At 44.3% G+C, this 22,361-nt stretch overlaps 2 protein-coding genes across 3 annotated transcripts; one reads left to right on the top strand and one right to left on the bottom strand.

Moving 5' to 3' along the window:
* Positions 1–236: 236 nt before the first annotated feature.
* LOC306921847 (zinc finger matrin-type protein 4-like) lies at positions 237–9,236 on the bottom strand (the record flags this gene model as incomplete). Its single annotated transcript, XM_079499148.1, has 5 exons — positions 237–337; positions 4,094–4,321; positions 4,681–4,822; positions 6,967–7,059; positions 9,126–9,236. The coding sequence occupies 5 exons, from the start codon at positions 9,234–9,236 to the stop codon at positions 237–239; spliced, it is 675 nt and encodes a 224-aa protein (XP_079355274.1).
* A 1,532-nt stretch (positions 9,237–10,768) lies between these two features.
* Positions 10,769–22,214, top strand: zfyve27 (zinc finger, FYVE domain containing 27). 2 transcript variants are annotated; one of them, XM_079498614.1, is made up of 12 exons: positions 10,769–11,113; positions 11,531–11,779; positions 12,176–12,246; positions 12,363–12,549; positions 12,773–12,868; positions 13,030–13,142; positions 15,480–15,607; positions 16,120–16,191; positions 19,359–19,500; positions 19,661–19,707; positions 19,821–19,902; positions 20,557–22,214. In XM_079498614.1, exons 2-12 carry the CDS (start codon positions 11,547–11,549, stop codon positions 20,625–20,627), a joined length of 1,242 nt encoding a protein of 413 aa, XP_079354740.1. In that variant the 5' UTR covers positions 10,769–11,113; positions 11,531–11,546; the 3' UTR covers positions 20,628–22,214. The 2 variants fall into 2 exon arrangements, with proteins under 2 accessions (XP_079354740.1, XP_079354739.1); XM_079498613.1 differs by having other exon boundaries at positions 11,534–11,779.
* The last annotated feature ends 147 nt before the right edge of the window (positions 22,215–22,361 follow it).

Genomic DNA, 22,361 nt, shown 5'->3' on the forward strand with positions numbered 1-22,361 from the left:
TCACTCACTCTATCTCTCTCTCGCACACACACACGCGCACACGCACACAAACACGCACGCACGCGCACACACACACACACACACACACACACACACACACACACACACACACACACACACACACACACACACACACACACACACACACACACACACACACACACACACACACACACACACACACACACACAGGTACGTGTTGGTGGAAAGAATAAGATGCATGCGGAAGAGGCAACTCACTTGTTCTGGTGTTTGGAGCCTTGGAGGTGTGCGTAGTACTGTTCAATTGAGTTCAGAGTCATGGTACACACACTGCAGGTGAAGCTGCTTCGAAGTCCTGCATATAGAGCACATTACACTGATTACAGCACCCCATAATCATCCTTCTGACGTCTACACACACCGCACGAAAGTGCACGTGCACGAAAGTGCATGCGCCCGGCGCCCGCAAGCACGCACGCACACACGCAAGCACGCACGCACGCGCGCACGCACGCACGCACGCACGCACGCACGCACGCACGCACGCACGCACGCACGCACGCACGCACGCACGCACGCACACACACACACACACACACACACACACACTTACTTATGCTTTCCAGCTAAGTGCTGGATCTACACAGTGGATACCTCAATATACTCAGTCAAGATACTTTCTTCACAACATCACATTTCCATGTTATTCATCTAACTATAAATTGACACACGCGTTCCACCCCACCACAGGGGGTGCAGTGCCCGGTGTTGAGTCGGTCGGACCCACGGTTGTCCAGAACCGCCCCAAAAAGACCTCTACAGGGCTCTGGACAGGGCCCCTGCCCATGGTCCATATACTGTATGGAGCTGAAATTGAGACAATATTTGAATCCTGATTTGTGTTCAAAGTGTAAGCATTTTCGCATGCTCTTTACAATAAAAATAAGAATAAGAAGGTGTGCTCAGTAGAGTGCAAATCTCCGGCAAGGGCCCTAGAGCTATACCAAATCAAAAGGCCCCATGCACATGCAATTCACGCATGTGCATGTGATTCACGGACACGTAACACAATCAAGAACGTCACTTTTTGCATCCAGTGAATGAGTGCGTGTGTGTTCAGCACACCGCCAGCACCGCTGCTGCTCCCATAGATTTATAAGACTGGATGGATCTGCTATATTTGAGTCTCCTCCCATCGAGTGACCCATCGAGTGACTGCAACTTGTTCCTGTTCGCAGATGACTCAGCACTGCTGGTCTCGGACAGGGACAAACTGCAGGTTGAAAATGCCCTCAGCTCTGAACTCGGTAGAATCTGCACCTGGCTCGCTGATAACAAACTATCTTTACACCTGGGTAAAACTGAATCCATTCTCTTTGGCTCTATTAGTAATCTCAGCAAGGCAAATGGCTTCTTGGTTAGAGTGGGTGACAATGTTATCACACGTAAAGATGAAATTACCTACCTAGGTTCCATCCTGGAGGCTAATCTTTCCGGTGATAAAATGGCCACCAACGTAATCAAAAAAGTCAACCATAGAACAAGATTCCTCTACAGGATCTCCTCACTGGTCAACAAAAACACCTTGAAGACCTTAACAGGAGCCCTTGTACAGGGTTTCTTTGACTATGCATGCACCTCCTGGTACCACAGCACCTCAAAGGCCCTTAAAACCAGGCTCCAGACTTCCCAAAACAAACTGGTCAGGCTCCTACTTGATCTAGCCCCCCGAACCCACCTCACCCCTGCCCACTTCGACAGGCTGGAATGGCTTAGGGTCGACGACAGAGTACAGCATCTTGCAATGGGTCTGGTCCACAAGATTCGATACACCACCAAGATACCCATGTACCTGTCTAGATACTTCCTTAATGTTAACGAAGTCCACACCCACAACACCAGAGGGAGTGCAACGAACCATGTACAACCCAGATTCGGCACAAACAAGGGACTAAATTCTTTTCGCTCCTATGCCACCAAAATGTGGAACGCCCTACCAACTGTCATTAAGACATGCGAATCCCTTGACTCCTTCAAAACCGCTCTCAAAGGGCACCTACGGATGGCTGCAATTCGAAACTGGCCCCCGTAAAATCTGAATCCCCCCCCCGCCCCCCCCTTTTTTCCCCTCACTGTATATATTTCTTTTCCCTTTTTACCTCCTTTTTGATGAATTCCTGTTCTGTCTATAGAAGTGTCTATTTGTACGTCTCTAAATGTTTTGATGATTTGAACATGGTGGACCCTATTGGAAACAAGTGTAATGCTTAATTGGGTCGTCCACTCACAGTTAACAGCCTTTGTATTGAGTTTGTGCTTGAAATGTACTGTAATTCTGCAAACTGTTAATAAATTCTTCAATCAATCAATCAATCAAGAGTGGTTAAGAAGCTGGGTTCCTGTGTTGCCTTACATTTTTCGACGGAAGCAACAGCTGTACCTAATACAGGGCCCTGCAAGCTACGGGCCCTGAAGCTTAAAGGACAACTTTCGTTTTTTTCAACCAAGGTTCATGTTTTAGGTTGTTATTAGAGAAAGTATAAGATGACTGTTAATTTGTTTTCATTTGCTGCTTTCTTTCGTTTTAGCGATTTTAACTATTTTTGACAGGGGGGAGGGGGCATTCGAACATGGGGCTAAATATGTACTTTCTTACACAATTTTATAGCAATGTATTTTTATTTTTATTTTATTTACTATAGTCCTACTAGACCCCAGGAAATTACATCTGGCCACAAAATATCACAGGATCTACTGAATGTGAAGGGGGGTACTATGTTGTATGGCTCAACAGGTAAGTTTGTCACCCCCTTCACATTCAGTGGTCTTTTGTGGCCAGATGTAATTTCCTGGGATCTGGTAGGACTATAGTAAATAATAAAAAAATAAATGGCTATAAAATGTTGTAAAAAAAATACATATTTAGCCCCATGCTCGAATGCCCCCGCCCCCCTGTCAAAAACAGCTAAAATACCTAAAATGAAAGAAAGCAGCAAATGAAAAAAAAAACACTCATCTTTTACTTTCTCTTTACTGCTCCAGTAAATTTGATTGTTAATCCGGGCGTGCTAATAATAATAGTGTTGAATGAAATTAAATGTCTACCTACACAGCCATAATATTAATATAACAAGTTGCACATCGTCAACCCTGTCTCTATCACACATTCATTTAAGTGTCTCTGTAACCCGCAAGGAGTGTTAATCGCATGTGTCAATTATGTCTCTCCACCAGTCAATCGAAGAGTCCTTCACAAGAAGCAAAGCAAGGGAGTACGTGAGCAGTTTACAGCAGACTCCAATATTACAATCTTCACCAATATCATCAACACTACTTCACAAGAACAATGTTAGTGTAACTAAGAGATAAAGCAGCTGCAGCAAGCTCTCGTTTATGAACATCTAAAATCAGTTTGTGTGCCGCATGCAGCCTCTGCCTCAGCTCACGGCTTCACGTTGCGTCGTTTAGAGTCTGCAGCCAATACGGCTTCACGTTGCGGTGTTCAGAGGTTATATGCCTCTAAGCCAATATATAATATATAAGTCTCACATTGGCTTAGAGGCAGCCTAGAACCAATATATATATATATATATAGATTATCAACTACAATGCAACTTTGAATGGTTGGTATTTCAGAATGGAGCCTGACTTGTGCTGGCGATTGCATGCCTGTAGCTACTGGTTATAGTACCATACACCCCGTGAGCCAGAGGGACAAGAGCATTGTAATTGGTTAGTTAGTAATGTAGTGCCCATAAGCTGGATGGATAGGCATAGCCTTGCAGGACACATATCCCATAGCCTGGGGGGACAATTTCACTGTGATAATGTATTCACAGTATTCACACGCACGCACGCACGCACGCACGCACGCACGCACGCACGCACGCACGCACATCACACACACACACAAAACAGTTGTCGTTGACTAATTGGAAATATTCCAAAATGGAGGTCCTTGACCTTCTGGCAGTGTGCACAAGAAATATGGACTATCGCCTAGACAGTGATTGGCCCCCCTGACAGACACATATTACGCACACACCCATGCACGTGCCCACACATGCACACACCGTTCGAGTACTAGGACTGTAGTGTACAGTGTAACTACCTGTGTTTTGGCAGCCATCCAGGCTGTCTGCCAGCTGTTCCAGTAAGCGCGCTCTGTCTGCATTCCTGCGGTGCCTCTTGCCATCGTAGTGCTGCTGTGCCATGGTGGGGTTGTTGAACCATGCCCCACACAGACAGCACGACTTGCACAACACATTCCCATTGGTTGGAGGTGGGATAGGGGCCAGTGACATCACAGTGGGTGATATGGGTTGACAGGGCAGGGTGTCTGAAAACCAAAAAATCACACCTGTGTGAACTGAGTGGTGCAACCCCGTGTGGGGGTCCCTGGAACTTCCAGACCCACAGGAACATGCCCAGAGGGCCGGGTCGGTTCCGGCGAGCTGCCCCGCGTCCGAAACGATTGAGAAATACAGAGTTACCGTGTGGGGGTCCCCAGGGGGTCCCTCTACTGTACTGTACTGTCACTGTACTGTACACCCGAAAGCATCATATATACAGTTAATGTGTGTGTGTGTGTGTGTGTGTGTGTGTGTGTGTGTGTGTGTGTGTGTGTGTGTGTGTGTGTGTGTGTGTGTGTGTGTGTGTGTGTGTGTGTGTGTGAGTGAGAGAGACTGTGTGTGTTACCTGCTGGAACTCCCAGTACTAGTCTCATTCTCTTGGCATGTGTTTTCCCCTGGTAATGGGACTGAGCCACGATGGCTGAGGTGAAGAACATGTTACACAGTGTACAGCACTTATTTCTATCTATTACACTGTCTTCACTGCCCTGGAGGGAGGGAGAGAAAGACAGACAGAGAGAGAGAGCGATGGGAGGAAAGAGAAATAGTCTTACACTTTGCATAACTCTCCAATGTACATACTTCGGAAAACTACTGTAAAATAAAGAAATGCACAAAAAAGGTGCATTCCTTTTTAACACAAGAGTTAATTTAACGCTGTGGATTTTACTGTGCATGCACACATTGCCAAATGTTGTTTTAGAGACTGGAAAGAATTTAAATTTCTCTGTTTATCCTATAAGAGCAAAGGAAGAAGATAGTAGAAAAAGGAGGGTAATTAGTGAAAGGACAGGAGAAACATGAATGTAAGAAGTGAAAGGAAAAAGGAAAATGTTACGATACAATTCTAAATGTATTAGGCATGGATTATATACTTTACAGTTATAGTGTTATTGTATAGAATACAGGCAGTCCGTGTGGGGTCCCCGCGGCGTCCCCAGGGGTCCCCGAACATCCAGACCCCAAGGAACGCGCCCAGGGGGGCGGCCCGGTTCCGGCGAGCCGCCCTGCATCCGAAATGATAGAGAAATGACAGAGTTACCGTGTGGGGGTCCCCAGGGGGTCCCTCTACTGTACTGTCACTGTACTGTACTGTACTGTCACACCTGAAATCATCATATATACAGTTAATATGTGCGTGTGTGTTAGGCTGCACAGTGCCACTTGGCACTTGGTGGTGAAAACCAACCAAATGCTATTTTCGTGCTCGGACACAGCCAGGGACGGACGGACACAGCCACACACAAGTGGTTGAAGGATGTAGGAGGACATTTACGCATATGTACACCTTGGAGCTAGTGCTGTTGGTTATGCATAAGAATCAGTGTGATGCAAACTTGACTTCAAGTGGGAATCTGTTTGTTATTTCACAGACTGACTGGCAAATGCAGCACCACTCGTCACCATTACTGCTTATATGAGAATGATATATTCAGTGTAAATCCTGCACCATTTGAATTTACATAAGGGATAAGAATGGAAATGAAGGAGTTTTTGCACCATGTCCCTGGGGACAGGTGTCCTTCTTGTGTGCGTGTGTGCGTGCGTGCGTGCGTGCGTGCGTGCGTGCGTGCGTGCGTGCGTGCGTGCGTGCGTGCGTGCGTGCGTGCGTGCGTGCGTGCGTGCGTGCGTGCGTGCGTTCCTCAGCTACACTGCAAAATCCTGAACTCTCAACAGTGTGTTTCCGTCCATTCTCCTTCATGGAGATCTATAGCTCAGCCACTATTTGTTTTCCCTGACAATTATAGGGAGACAGCATGTGAAGAATCCCAAACCAGGCACACACACATGACCTGATGAAGATCAAATAGATCGAAACGTTGTCAGAATTCTCAATAAAGAACGTCTTTCTTGTTGATTGATTGATTGATTGAAGAATGTATTAACAGTTTGCAGAATTACAGTATACATTTCAAGCACAAACTCAATACAAAGGCTGTTAACTGTGAGTGGACGACCCAATTAAGCATTACACTTGTTTCCAATAGGGTCCACCATGTTAAAATCATCAAAACCTGTGGTGTGCGGCTCCATCCATTATCCACACACACACACACACACACACACACACACACACACACACACACACACACACACACACACACACACACACACACACACACACACACACACACACACACACACACACACACACACACACACACACACACACACACACACACACACACACACACGTAAAGGCACGCTACATTTTTTGACCTACTTTCTACCTGACTGTCTTCTTCCATGACAGACTCAGTGCTGTTGGTATTTAAAACTGTCCTCCTGCAGCCTGAACCACATGGTGCTTATAGTGGCCACCTGGATGCTCCCAAAGAGAGCTCCTGGCCCTCTTTATTAGACACACACACACCTATACCTACACAGTGGCATTTCAAACTTTACTCCACACGCACGTACGCACGCACGCACGCACGCACGCACGCACGCACGCACGCACGCACGCACGCACGCACGCACGCACGCACGCACGCACGCACGCACGCACGCACGCACGCACGCACGCACGCACGCACGCACGCACACAGTGCGACACACGCACACACACACACACACACACACACACACACACACACACACACACACACACACACACACACACACCACTTACTGGATTGTCAGGTCGTAGTCTCTTGGACGGTGGGCCTCCATCTTCAGGATGAAGCATGTAGAAGAGACGCACCTTGTTGGCATGTTTCCTACTCTGACAGGAGAAGAGAACATATAGTACTGTATACTATCAATTATAATTAATAAATAATTATCACCTCAGTTTTCTTATCCAATGTCACCGCAATATTGAAGGTGTGGAAAACAAGATTGGGGCTTGCAATTCACTTTTAAATTATCCACATTTTATTTCCGACAAAAGGCAGCAGATTTCAACCCTTGCAGTCTTTTTCAAGTCTACTTGTAAAACACCGCAAGGATCGAAACATTGAGTATACTTGAAAAAGACTGCAAGGGTCTAAACGTCATATCTGCTGCTGTTTGCCGTAAATAAAAGTTGGAGCAGTTGTGAGCCCCCATCTGGTTATTCATGAATAATAAAATCAGACCCGTCTGAAGTGTGGTACTGTACTGTACTGTACTGTACTGTACTGTACTGTACTGTACTGTACTGTACTGTACTGTACTGTACTGTACTGTACTGTACTGTACCTCCTCCCTGGCCTGTGTGTCTCTGTGTCACTCTGTGTTAGGCTGTGCAACAGTGACACTTGGTGGTGAACAGACGCGATAACGCTATTTTCGTGCATGGACCCAGGGACAGACCCAAGGACACACATAGCTGTCTATAGGAGTGGTTGCACGGTTGCACCACTCAATAAGATGAAACATGACATATATATGATATATGTATATGTAACTCACAATAGACCATGTGGTTGGAAAAGTCCCATGAGTACTGACAGTTTAGCAGGGTTGACCCCAGTGGGAGCTGAGGCCATACCACTGACACAGTTGAGCTTATACTCTGTCGCACGATGATTATTATTTTTTATGACAGTTGTGTTTGTGTCCTGGGCTGGCCTACCAAAGTGAACTGCACAAAGCTTAGCGCAATGGTTCCCAGAGGCCTTTGTGTTGCTTGCCTGGAATATCTTCAGCAGATTCCGTCGTTCTTCCAGGTTCTTGGAAACGCCCCCAGCCACTGCGTAACTTAGTTTTACTGAGGTTAGGGTTAGGTTTATAGTTAGGTTTAGGCTGTCAATCACAGCGACTGGCCAATCACAGTGCACCCTCTCAAATGCGCTGAAGATCGATGCTTGCCTTTGGGTTCCAGGGCCAGGGCCGGATCTACCATATGGGCACTTTGGGCACGTGCCCAGGGGCACCAGGGGGAACAAAAAAATCACACCCGTGTGAACTGAGTGGTGCAACTACACATTTATTGTTATGGTTACTGTACCATTAGAACCAGGAAAGCATCTGTGTCATAAGTACTCTCCGCATGAATTCAGTCTCAACAGTGTCAACAGTGTCATTGGTTGCTAACCATAGCAACCATGCTCGTTTTTTTGGTACGTACAAACACGGGTACACGGCCGGGTACACGGGTACAAAGCCAGTTGTTGGAGTGGTTTGCACCACTCAAAAATAGTGTTTTATTGTTGCTGAAAAGTGCAATTGTGTGTAAAGCAGCTACAATGTGCTAGATTGGCTGTTCAAGGTGGGTGGGCCCACTGGTCTGTGTGAGGTCAGATGGAGAGGTGACTCTGGTGGAATAAAAGACGTGATGTCCACCATACAGCTTTGCTTTGTTTTCATTCTGCATGCATAGCGTCAGGTGGCTCGACAAAAAAAGGTAAAAACACTGAAATACACTGGCACTGGTGGATTCTCTCACCCATTTGCTTACTATGTGGGTCAAATAAAAATAATGTGCTTGTTATGCCTGACTGTCACTCTGGGGCGGGGTAGGCGGCCGGGAATAGGCCAATATAACAGCATAAAACTGACCCAAAATGACCCAAAACGGCCCAAATTTCGGCCCTTCCAGCTTCAGTGCCCAGGGGCCCTCAGAGGTGTTAATCCGGCCCTGTCCAGGGCCCAGGGGCCATGGCTAAATTATTGATAGTTTTAACAAATTAATGGACCATGAGACTGAGAGTCTGACTAATCATGCTTTCAAAACTGGAGTTCCTTTAAATTAAAAAGTTTGAGAATCAGTGGCTTAGCTACAGCCTAGGTACCACAGACACACAACCATGGCCTTTTGCAACTGCGAGGTGGAGAGCCCTTGACATTGCATTATTTAATCCTCACCTGATAATGTGCGATGCGTTGTGACTCTGAGATAAGCTGGGCATTGCAGATGTTACAGTAGCTTGCTGTGAAGAGGCCCTCTCCTTCTGACACCACACCTTCAGATTTCATCTACAAACACAGAGGGGTGATGAGGGAGAGGGGGAGGAAGAGGTGGAGAGAGGGGAGGGGGGGGGGGTGTGTACCGGGTAACATCAGCAGTAATTTCTTCCTACTGAAATGGAACTTAATGGAATTGAATGTCAACTCTCCATCATCTGCTTTTAGACACGCACAGTCGCACACGCACACACGCACGCGCACACACACACACACACACACACACACACACACACACACACACACACACACACACACACACACACACACACACTATAAACAACAAGCCACTTACTTGTGCAATACTCAGTGAAAAGTGCTTCAATCAGTTACACTTTGTTTCTCTTCCAATTAAATGAATTAATTCCCCCAATTAATTCCACTGCTTTCAGTGCTTTGATGGTGTAGCAGCCTAAACTACAAGCCGTTATCATGACTTGTTGTGCCAGACCACGCACTTGCCTCCCTGCACGTCCCACGGTCCCACCACGGTTCCCACTGACTGGCCGCAAAGTCAAACTGACGATTCCTACAGACTAAATAACGAAGGAGTCACTGCAGGAGGCTACACTGGATGGGATGTGGAGGGGGGGCGTAGGAGAGAGAGAGAGAGAGAGAGAGAGAGAGAGAGAGAGAGAGAGAGAGAGAGAGAGAGAGAGAGAGAGAGAGAGAGAGAGAGAGAGAGAGAGAGAGGGGGGGGGGGGGGGGGGAGGACGAGGGAGGACGAGGACGAGACCTGAGAGAGATGGGGGTGGGGAGGTGTCGTGCTTCCATGACAGAAGTTGTCAAACATGCATGATGCTTTGCGTGATCTCAGACAACTGGTGCGTGCTCTCCTTGTGGACTATGCCATATGTCGAGTAGTAGCCATGGATGGTTCACATGACGCTCGTAAGTCACGTCGATTGTCATGATTATTCATGACAGTCATGTTTCAGGGATAGTCGAATAGTAGCCTACATTTGATGGGGACATTTGTGAGGGACATTGCCAGGATTACAGCTCAAAATAGTTCATGGTGTATGCCAATGTATGGTATTCATCATAATCAAGGTTCAAGGTTGTGCTTTTGTTACTGTATCTTGTGTACAGGTACATAACTTATTTTTGTTTGGCTTCCTTTCAGACAATGCAGCAGCAAATATGTAATAGGCTATAATCAAACAGCAAACACAGCATAACACAGCAAACAAAATAATATAGAGTGCAAAAAAGAGCAAACAAAGAGTAGAAAGTGTTCCTAGGAAAACATGCACAAGCTTGTGTATGTTTTCCCTGTCATTCATTCATTCATTCATTCATTCATTCGAATGTATTTATTAATTAAATATGGTATTATTTGTTTTACAGTCTGGTGTGTGTATTATTATCGGTGTTGTTATTATAGTATTATATTATTATAGTATATAGTATTATTTTAAAATGTCACATGCGATGTGAATGATGATGATTATTTATATTATCTTGTTGTAACCATGGTAACGAACGTGTAGTGCGATCGACCAGATCTGACATCAATGCCTTTTCCGCATTCTATTCGCCAGCCTGCCTGGGTCGCTCGGCTCCAGAGAGGGGAAGTGAAGTTTTCCGGGAACAACGCAAGCGATAGCTGGCGACAGCCAGTTGTCCAAAACCAAGTGTTTTCAAGCATTACTTGTCTCAGCAAGACATCCGAGAATTCCTAAACAGTCGTACACTGTAAAGCAGCAAATGTCACCGTGGGTCTTCAGATGGCTGTCTGTCTACTGAAGGCTGACTGAGTGAACGATCTCATCTGTGATGCTATCAGCTGGAGTAGCTAGCTAGCGACGTACGTGTTGTCACCTCTCACCACTCTATGCCTCTCTAGTTGTTGGACACCGCGTTTGTGGTTCATCTGCATTTCTCAGGTAATACCAGCAAGCAACACTGTTGTGGAAGTATATCAAGTAATACCAGCTTCACTGCTGTAGTCTGTAGAAGTATATATATCTCAGGTATAATCCTAGCCCTGAAACATGACTGTCATGATGAGCGTCATGTGAACCATGGCTAGTATAATCCAAGCTAACGTCGCTTAACTCAACTGTCAGTGTCAGACTTTCAGTCAACATCTGTGACAGTTTTCTCATAATTTTGTTATGTCAAATTATTTACTTTGATGTTGACTACACACAGTGCAATCTTGATCAGTTTCTGTGCACTCAGTGGATGATTTCACAATCAGGATTTTACTGTGTGTATTTTTACTCCTAGTACATTTTGGCCATTGAACGCTCTCCCGTTTAGTTTTGACTGCTACTATTTGTTTTGTTTCCTTTCCCAAGCAGCACAATAACAATAATGGCCCATAACGCCGGAATGTCCCAGGACCCCCCACAGCGTCCAGGGGAACGTGGGGAGCTTGTCCACACGTCTTCCAAAGACACTCCCGGGTCCCTGGAAGCCTCTGAGTTGGGAAGCCCACGCTCGGTCCAGAACTTTGACCTCCTCAACATGGTGGTGTCCTACAAGAGAATGGCTCTGTTTCTAGAGCCAGTCACAGATTCAGTGGAGCTGATTCGCTACTTACTCGGGTGTGTTTGCTTCAACAACAATATTTATTAATAACAACCACACATCTTATTTATGATAAGAAATGTGAAATTTATTTCACACAGATTCAGGACTTGTTTTCCGTATCCTACAGCTCGGTTTCAGATAAGGTTCTCAGAACATGACATCTTTCTAAAATTTCGAAACTATCAGATCTACAAGTTCACGGAGTGTTGTGATGACTTGCGACCTTGTAGATCTGCTATTTCTTCCCCGTGCAGGCCAGGGTGGTTTTAACTAATTTTATTAGTCCATTATAATGTTATAATGGACAAAAATAAACGTTCTGTATTGCACTTTATAGTTGAAAAGAGACATATGTTGCAAAGTCAAAGTGTTTCACATTCTGAAATAGTCACTATTTCCTGTCTCTCCAGGTGGAGGATGCCCCTGTGTTCTCTGCTTGTGTATGTACTCCTCAATATCTTCTTCTTTACTGTTAGTGAAGGTAAGGTCTAAGGTGACATTTAACAGAAGGCCTCATTTCCGAATGCTACAAAGCATGGAACTAATTGATTAACTTCTGCATGTATGTCTGTCTCCTCTTTCATCTGTTTTTATCAGTGGGTTGGTTCTTGGTATGTGTACTGGGGGTGTCGGCACCTGCTGCCCTGGGCTACCTGCAGGAAATGTGTGGGCGTGAGACTTCTGAGGCAGAGCTCCAGAGGAGGCGATACAATGCAGTACACCGCCGCGATCTGCTGCAGGTGCATCTCACCAAACAGGATGCCATGCTGCAAGTCAAAGACCTGTAAGTGTGTTGATGTGTAATTCTGCATGTCAATCATGGGAAGAGGAAAATACTATTACTAATAAAGCAAACGATTAATTTCTAGTTCACAGTGTGAACTAGTTCTAATTTATGCTATTTCTATGCATTTTGCCCTCTTTTTGCATTACTATGTGGAGTTTAGATTGCGTTTATCTTAACTGAGTTTGCATTAGTATGTTCTCATGTGTCAATCTTTCAATAGGTTGAAGCATCTGGATGATATGCTGTCCATTGCCTGTGTGTCAGCAGAATCTGTGTACAAGGTCCTATACTGGGACAATCACTCCAAGTCTTCTAGGTACACACACACACACACACACACACACACACACACACACACACACACACACACACACACACACACACACACACACACACACACACACACACACACACACACACACACACCTGCACTCCTGTACATGCAGAATAGATAATGTGTGTGTGTGTGTGTTCTAGGTTCTATGGAGGGTTATTGTTGGTGATGTGTCTGCTGTACACCACTCCAGTGGCCTGGATGCTGGCTGTGCTCAACAGTGCCCTCTTCCTGTGGAACAAAGACTTCTGCAGAGGTTACTTTATAACATAGAAATTACTATCTGATCTTCCTCATCTGGGGGTCTCATTTATAAAGAATCGGTCAGATAATATTTCTTGCCCAGTATTGCTTTTGTTGATATGAAGATTTAACATCAAGCATTCTTGTTTTGTTTTAGTTTTTCTGGAAGTATTGTCAGGCTCTTTCTCTCCTAGAAATGTTAAATTATAATTTCCGGAGCTAATGATCCAATTGAATTCACTAAACAACCCCAAACAAGAGTCAATAACAACAGCAGAATAAGCTGTTTGGCAGTGACAGTCAGAGAAGATGTAGCAAATGCTGTCTGCTGTGCTGCATGTTCCTTACAAATGGGGCACCATTTAAAAGGGAAATAAAGGGGCACGGTGGCACAGTTGGTAGTGCTGTCGCCTCACAGCTAGAAGGTCCTGGGTTCGATTCCCGCTCGGGACGCTGTGGGTACCCGAGGCGGGGTTGGCGAAAGGGCCTTTCTGTGTGGAGTTTGCATGTTCTCCCCGTGTCCCCTAGGGTAGGTACCCTCACAAAAAACATGCAGTAATCCTGGTCTCTAAACTGCCTCCCCCTGGCCAGCCGGGGCGCCTGATGGAGGGGAAAGGAACTGGTTGGTATAACGTGTTCCTTCCACACGCTACGTCCAACCAGGGAAACTCCCCCCTGTAAAGGAGCAACTTGGACACTCAGGCATGAAGGAAGCATGAGTTCAAGTCCGTTGCTCTCCTCATGTCCCCCATATATGGGGACTAGGTTGGCGGAGGGTGTGTAGAGCCCAGGATCACATTAGATAATTGACACAGGGGTGAAAAATGGGTTATATCCTATCTCTGTAAGCTCAAAGTGAGAGTTGTGTCTGCGGCAGTAAGATGGACTCATTCTTGTATGTGTTGGCCTCTGCCAGGGTTGCAAATTCAATTGTGACGTATCCTGTTTTGTGATATTCATGGCCAGGATCTCAAGACGCAGTCATGTGACTGACTCATGACGTAGTAGAGGGTTTACAGTTAGGTGCGCTGGGTGGAATTGCATTACTGCTTTTTGCAGAGGATGTGGTCCTGATTTCATCATCGGTCTGTGACCTCCAGCTCTCATTCTTTAATGAAATGAAAGGGCTTTACATTCCATTATCTAATCATATAATGGTCCAAAATGGGCAGTAGTAGGATTAATCACTGGTTTTAGCTGGCAGGCCACTATGTTGGACCAAGCAAGTTGAATGGAGGCTGACTCTTGTGTTGATTAATTATTTTAGTTTTCTGGAGAAGAGGGGAAGCAGGAACAAGCTGCTGCAGAACAGCACAGAGTAGAGCTGCCAGTTCCCACTTGAAAAAGAGACGCAGTCTCAATGTGTTTTTACTGGTTAAATAAAGGTAAAATAAAAATAGAGGTGAACTTTTCAACAAATTCCAAGTTTAGTAACATCTAAAAGCCCACAATGCATCACATCATTCACATGCTTGTAGTTTGGCTATTTTCACTCTTAACTTTTGACGCCTCCTGGTACAAACGCCTTCTGCACCGAGTTCGCCTTTTGGCGCTTAATTGTCTCCACCAGGCATGGGGAGAGAGTATGTTTTGCACTCCGTCCGCCCCACATTTTCCAGAACGGCCTGTTATAGCGCCACCATGAGGCAGCTTTTCACATTTTTTACCTAAAACTGCACCGATCTGCGTGAAACGTTGCATGCACACGCCCTAGAGTCCAAGGACAAACCTTTGACCTGCATTTTCTGCATCTGCCTTTTATAGCACCACCAGGAGGCCGACTTTTGTAAAACACATTTTTTTATATTACTCCTCCAGATTCTGTCCAAAAATCTCACAAATCGTTACACAGTATCTCTATGGTCATGTGCTCAAGTCGGATCTGTCCGATATTTCATATTCCATCCTAATTGGCTATAATTGGCTTTCACAGTTTGCAAGATTGCCCCGTTTTGAATACAAGCCTCAAATCATGAACGCAGCATGCAATTTACGTGAAATCTTTCACACATTTTCTTACTAGGCTGAGGAATATATCCCACCCTTTTCACATTGGCCTGTTATAGCGCCACCAACAGGTTGATTTTTGCAAAACACATTTTTGGAACAAAATGCCTCAAATCATCCAATTGCCATCAAAGGCGTATGAAGAAATGGCACCCTTTCACATTGGCCTATTATAGCACCACCAGGAGGCCACAACCTGACCTGCCCTGGTGGAGACCTGTGCCCCGAGGGGCACTTTTTCTAGTTTAATGATGTTGCAGCAGCCTTCAGACTGTCTGTCACTTGGATGTAAAGCTCCCGTGGAATGTTGTAGGTTGTAAAACCGTCTCTTTTGTGGTTCCAGTTCTGCTGAACCTTCTGGACCTGTTCAACTCAGGCCGGGCCCAGGCGTCAGAGACGGAGACGGAGCACACAGAGCAGGATCAACATGGCAACCTGCAGGACTGGACCTCTACACCCACCAGTCTAGAGGTGAGGTGGACCACTTAAACGCTCTGTACTTTAGCAGTTTGAAGCAGTACAGTAAAACTATGCCAAAAAGATGGGGGGCTAGTTTCCATTGTGGCAAGACAATACATTTAATTTGAACAAGAACACTGTGGGGCTAGTAAAACTGAGGACTAGGTCTACTCTTGTTTCCCTCTACACACCAAATGTATTTGCCGATCTAGCTTGTAGATTGGCTATTTTCCCAGAACGTTCCCCCAAGAATAGGGATACTAGGGACATTTCAGGTGGTTAACTTTGCCATCTGAAGGGGTGGGAGATGGGTGAGGGCGGAGATAGGAGGAGATTGAGGGGAGGGGTTGTTGCTAGATGGAACATAATGAAGGCACATTAACACAGATCACATGCACTCTCTGTAAGCTGCTTACTGTATGTCGTTGATCCCCTGCTATTCCATACGTGTGTGTGTGTGTGTGTGTGTGTGTGTGTGTGTGTGTGCGATACATTAATATGATAATGTCTATGCGGTTGTGTAGGACCTATCACCTGGCAGCGTGGAGGAGGCCGAGGAAGCGGAGCCTGATGATGAGTTTAAAGATGCCATTGAGGTAGTGATGACCGGCATGCCTATTTTTAACTTTGGCTCATATTCAGCCTTTCCTTCCACATATCATTTATTGGCTTTGCCAATTGGAATAATTAGTTGAGCCACATGAAGACCTGTGTACAGTACATCTGCCTGTGTATGTCTGTCAGTGTCTCTTCAAATCTGTCCACTAGAGGGTACAGCTTGCCTTGTTAGTAGGTAGCCTCATAGACAGAAAGGTAGATGCTTCCTTCGGCTCTGGGTCATATGTGCAAAAGTGAGGGCAAGCTTCCGCGTTGGTGCCAAGGAGCTTAATGAAAGGAAGGGACGTGAGTCACTTGACTGTCCATATAACTATTGCCACACTTCCGCCCTCAGTGCGATACGAAGAAAGAAAGAAAGTTCCACCCATAGTCACAACATTGTTACACACAAATTGTTTCGAAAATTGGCTACATTGCATTTAGACAGGTCCCCCATTTCTGTAAGGTTTGTCCCTATTTTATAGAAAGATTTTCTATAAAATACTTCTGAAGAGAAGCAGTCATTGATAAAGATGGACAGACCCATGTTGTTAAAGTTCTAATTAATACATTCCACCAGTGAACCTGAGCCATGGTCTCTTTGAATTTAATTGATTTGAGTACGTTTCTCAGCATTTTGCCCGCAAAATGTTTAACTTTGATTACTTTAATGGTGTAGATTGCATATTGGCCTGCAACCTTATAACGGAACAATTATCGGTATCCGCTGAAAATACACATATTGGTCGATTACTACATTGAGGTAAACAAAACTTTAAAACTCTTCTCATTTCTAACTCTTTCCTTCATTACCATGGCTGTGTCTACCCTTTTCCGATTTTTGGTTGTCTTGGTGTGAAATTAAATGTCCTGGTATAATACTGATAGCACCTTCTCCACCCTGTGCCCTCTTTGCTTATAGTGGCAATTGGCAAATCTGATGTGATGAATAAGAGGTAGCTAGTTATTTGATATCTTCTAATTAGTCATAGTCATAGATTAGCAGTAAAAAAGGAAGGATGTGAAAAGAAGATACAGTACACAGCTGCTGCTTTTTGTCAATGAGTGACAAGCTCTTTATACCCAAATGACTCCTCTCCTGTTCTTTCTCTGCTGTCTTTTGAACTCAGGAGCACTCTCTTTCTCTGCAGGTGAGTGTTGCGCCCCTCTGTTTAGCAGAGGCCACCACACTGAGAGCCTTTATTTTCGTCAGTGCTAAACCCCTTATCCCTAAATGTCTTTGCCTTTTTTTACTATTTTGAAAAACAATTTTGAATAGATCAAATAGCCAATCTACAAGCTCACAACGTGTTGATGTAGATCCGCTAGTGCAGGGGTTCCCAAACTGTGGTGTGTGCACCCCCTGTGGTGCGTGAACGCCCTCTAGGGGGTGTGTGACATGAAAAGCGTAATGGCGGTTTTATGGTGTTATTTAGCGCAAACGGCAAAATCTGGTAGAGCAGCTGTGGGAGTATACAGCAGCTGCGTGTCTCTCAGTGCAGTGACATTCTGTGATTATTTGCCATAATCGTATTACAAAACATTTATAATTTTTGGCCAAATACAACGAGACTTAGCGTTGGGGGTGCATCAGCTAGGTCCGGAGGTAACGGGGTGCATGTTTGGGGATGGCTGCGCTAGTGGAACAATTTTAATGTGTTTTTCCAAATAGTAAAAAAAAAAAGAAAAAAGGCAAAGAAGTTTAGGGATAAGGATACGTTTTTCACATTGTGTGGTCATTGCTCATTATGATCAATCTTTCTGTGTTTTGAAGAATGTGTGTATGCATGTCTCTTTCTCATGTGAAGACCAAATTTTACGTCTTACATTTAACATTTCATAGTAATAACTGTATGACATTTTTCTTTTGTATTGCTCCGTTTCCCTTATAAGGTGTCGCCTTTGGTCTCAGTGGTAAGTGGTTTCTCCCTCTTCCCTCCCCCTGTCCCTCATCTACCCATCCCTCCTCCATCATCAGCAACAAAGAAACCTTGTTGTAAAAATGTTGTCAATAATTTAAATGACTTGGATCTGTGTTGCTCATCTTCCCATGTCTTATCAGGTGGACATTCTTGTAGATTGGCAAGTCTGATAAAAGATGGGAAATATTCCAAATATATATATATAGTCCTGTCTTCTTCATCTCCCTGCAGTGTGTGTTGTTGGTAAATAAATGCATGTTAAATGTATTATGCACATTTTGTAGGCATTCTGCAACATAGAGGCATAAGATTTGTACTGGTCTGTTTGTTTTATTGACTGGCTGTGGTATTAAAGTTAGCAGCCCTTTGGCTGCCTACTGTCACATAGTCGGTGGGCAAATGTGACCTTTCTGTCCTCCAAATGTCACTAAATGTTTGGGCTTAATAAGTGAGTATATTAGTCTTGAAACCTGAAATGAAAGATCAGACTATACAGTCATCTGTGTTCACAGCTATGTGTGACAATAGTTTGTCTGGCAGATGGTATAAAAGGTTTTACAATTCATGGATTGTTTGAGCTCTATTATAAATCTCTTGGTTAATAATAGGCCTACACCCAGTTGGGTTTATCATTCTGAAGGTCAAAAGGAACAAATAAACAAACGAGTATGTTTGGGAATTAAGTTTCTAATCCCTACCAGTCTCTTCAAGTTCTCCCTGCTAGTGACCTGTTAATTTCTTGGCTACTTTCAAAGTTTGAACCGAGTGTGATTTTAGTCCCATGTGGAACATAATTTGTGGTGGTTGCCAAATGTAATTTCCTGTGGGTGTAATAGTTAATGGTCTAATAGACACACAGACTTTGTCAATTTTATGGACTGAATCAGCAGTCTGTTTGGATTTTCTTTATTTATTTTCTTTACCTCTGTATACTGCTTACAATAAAAGGAATAAGGCTAAAGAATACAGGGCGGAGTGTTTAAGATTCTATAGTCCACTACAAAAAAGTAGAAATCGAATGTGCCAAGAATAATTTGATCATGGTGTTCTCCACTGATTACTCCCATGGCGGGACGTAAAATGATATCATTGTGAATGATGCCCTCTGCTGTTTTCACAGTGAATTACGTCCAGCTTGACCCAATGCTGAGGTTTCCTGGGATAATTATGTTTTTAACTCAATTTGTGGATGATAATCTCTATCTATTTCTCTCTCTCTCTCTCTCTCTCTCTCTCTCTCTCAGGAGGATGATGATGTCCATTTGGGGCCTCCAGACTATGATAACATCTCTGACAATGGCCTCCTTAGCCGCAAAGAACCAATCCGCAGCAAGGTCTCCATGCTGACTGAGAAACTACGCAAGCGTTACCCCACCACGGCCACAGGTCAGCTCTGATTACTCCCTATATCGCTTCCTTCCTCCCACACAACCAGTTGTGTCCTGATACACTCCTGATCACAATATTCTCAAGTCCATATTTTTTACTTTTTTCACGTCTATTTTCTGTCTTCTCTCTTTATCACTTTCTTCCTCGCTCCCCAAAGGCAACTGTTCTAGCTGCAATGCAGTCTTCTCAGTGCTGAAGAAAAGGGTGAGACTGACAAGCCTTCTATGAACAAGAATCAGAGACGTGTTCAGTGGTTGTGTGTGTCCTCTCACACATAACAGACATGATAATAGACCTTGTGTCTCTTCACGTTTCAGAGGAGCTGCAGTAACTGTGGCAACAGCTTTTGTTCTCGATGCTGTTCCTTCAAGGTGCTCAGATCCTGCATGGGAGCCACAGGTGAGAAGCCGGGATACAACAAGAAATACCTGGATTACTACTACAGTGAATTCTGAACTGTTCATTTAACTGAGAATGTAAAATGTACACTTAAAGATCAATTTCTGCACCCTGAGAGTTACATACAGATTTTACTGTACTACTGCCATTGTTCCAGAATTACTGCACCCATTCAATATTTTACTATGTCATTAATATACCTTCATTAATATACCTTAGGAGTTGTGTGGAAATAATAAAAAACATCTCAGTGACATCACAAAGTTGTACTTCATAATGTTACTGATCACATGACCCCACGTTTCAGACCTTTATTATTTCCACAACAACTCTAAGGTATATTAAAAAGGTATAAAATGAGTGGTATTCCCCTTTAGGCCATATACCGTATTTCATATTATGACAAATAGCGAAAATACGCTGACAGTTTTTTGACAGTTTTCACCTAATAACATGCCCAAATCAGGGATATGGTTTAAAGTGGTTAAGAGCAAGAGTCAAATGTATAGAACTTTCAGAACAAACATTAACTGACGGTGTCTTTTCACACTGCTGACATTTCCAGTTTAGAAAACATGCTGCGCTCAGGAAGAAATGCTTTGGTACGTGGCCACAGGGCCTAACTCTGTCCTCTCACGTCTCTCCCCTCTTCAGCCCCGGAGGCCCAGAGAGAAACCGTGTTTGTTTGTGCCACCTGCAACTCCTCCCTCAACAAGATGCCATGACCGAGCAAGACAGAACGTTTAGTTTTTTTATCTTCATTTCCCAAGACAACCAGCGGACCTTTCACTGTTCTACCCTTCAGCTTACCTACCGCTCATACAACACCTTGGCTTCCAAAAGTTCAAGCTCTTCTATCTGTGATGAGAGTGCTTGTCCATAATGTTCAACTTCCTGACACCCTCACTATGGTAAACAGCTGCCTGGTTAGATGTTCATGTCGTGGTGGTGGGCTTATACACTGAAGAGGACTGCTCCCTGCACTGTTACTGTAGGACCCCTGTTGACCCCCAGTGTCCCACGTTCCAGTCATGATTCTAGCCTCAGTGTTAGAATTTCTTTTGCAATGTCTCGCCCCATATTTGAATACTGGGCCCTGTTTGGTTATAGCCCGGTTCCAGACAAATCTGGTTGGCTCGTCACCACTTCGGCCGTGAAGTCCTCCCACAATTGAGAGGGGCCAGACTTAATCTGCCTGGGGCAATATGCATTGCAAAGGCAGATGAAGGCTGGCTATGCGAGGCTAGATGGTGTCATTGTCGCATGATTTGGGATCGCACTGGAATGGTTGGCACGCCACGCCCCCGTGTAAACCGCGCCCAGACTGTCTCTATATTGTGTTTGAATGTGCGAGAGAGGGATCTGCGGGGGGGGGGGGGGTGTTAACTGAACTGAATTAACTTCTAAATTTGCATACTAAATTAATGACGGCCATCTCTATACATCTATTTATAAACTCTTATTTATATTATTATGCATTCTGGAAACAGCCAGCGAATTGGAGACTGTGTGACGTTTACACTCTAGCAGCGCCTCGGGGGGGCCGTGGCGTGCAAACAATTTCAGTGTGATCCCAAATCACGTGCCATTGTCCCCATCGTTCCAAGAAGTGGACCTTCTTGGTGACTGGAGACTTGTTACGGTTTAGACCCCTCCCCCAATCTATCTTTAGAATAGATGCCTGCAAACTAAAGGAAGGACCTTTACTTTTCCCTTTGCTGGATGAAGGAAAACTGTTGGTTCAACTGTGGTTGCTGGGGTAGTGAGCTTAGGTGATAATGTTGTGCTTTTTACATGAGCTCATCTCCTCCCTTGCAGAAAAAAGTGACTCATCTCTAGTCTTGCAATGTCAAGATACTAGATATGTAGCAGTTGAACTGTACTGTAAAAGCTTAAATGAGACTGTTAGAAAAAGTATTGCCATAGAGGTGTCATTACACAAAAAGTGGATTCCAGAGGGAAAGTTTCGTTTTTAAAACTGATTCAGACACGGATGATTGTAGTTGTTGCTATGCTTTTATTGTAATCCTATAATAAAACATGTTACTGTAAAATGTTCTACTGTATCTATCTAATATATATTTAATTTAAACTCCCTGGAAAATGCACATTATATGACCCATTGATTTGTTCTGTATATTTTGAAGGATGAAATATGCATATATCATTGATTATATTAAACTTCGACCATTAAAATATCAAAAAAAACTGTTCTGTCTTGTTTCCATTTTGGGCAGAAAACCTGAAAATTGGGACTTGTTGCCTAATGTTCAGTACAAGTTCATTTAAACTATTAAAACCCAGTAAGTTGCCAGAGGTGTTTGTCACTTTTAACTCTTAACTGGAAATTGCCATTACGTCGTTAAAACGATAAATAATAATAAATTAAAAAAGCTCTTGGATGCACATTGTTTTCACGCCCATATTGCTCTATTCATGTGGTCTCTCCGCCTTCTCTT

This window comes from Electrona antarctica (assembly GCF_951216825.1).
Source record: "Electrona antarctica genome assembly, chromosome: 4".
NCBI classification, from domain to species: Eukaryota; Metazoa; Chordata; class Actinopteri; order Myctophiformes; family Myctophidae; genus Electrona; species Electrona antarctica.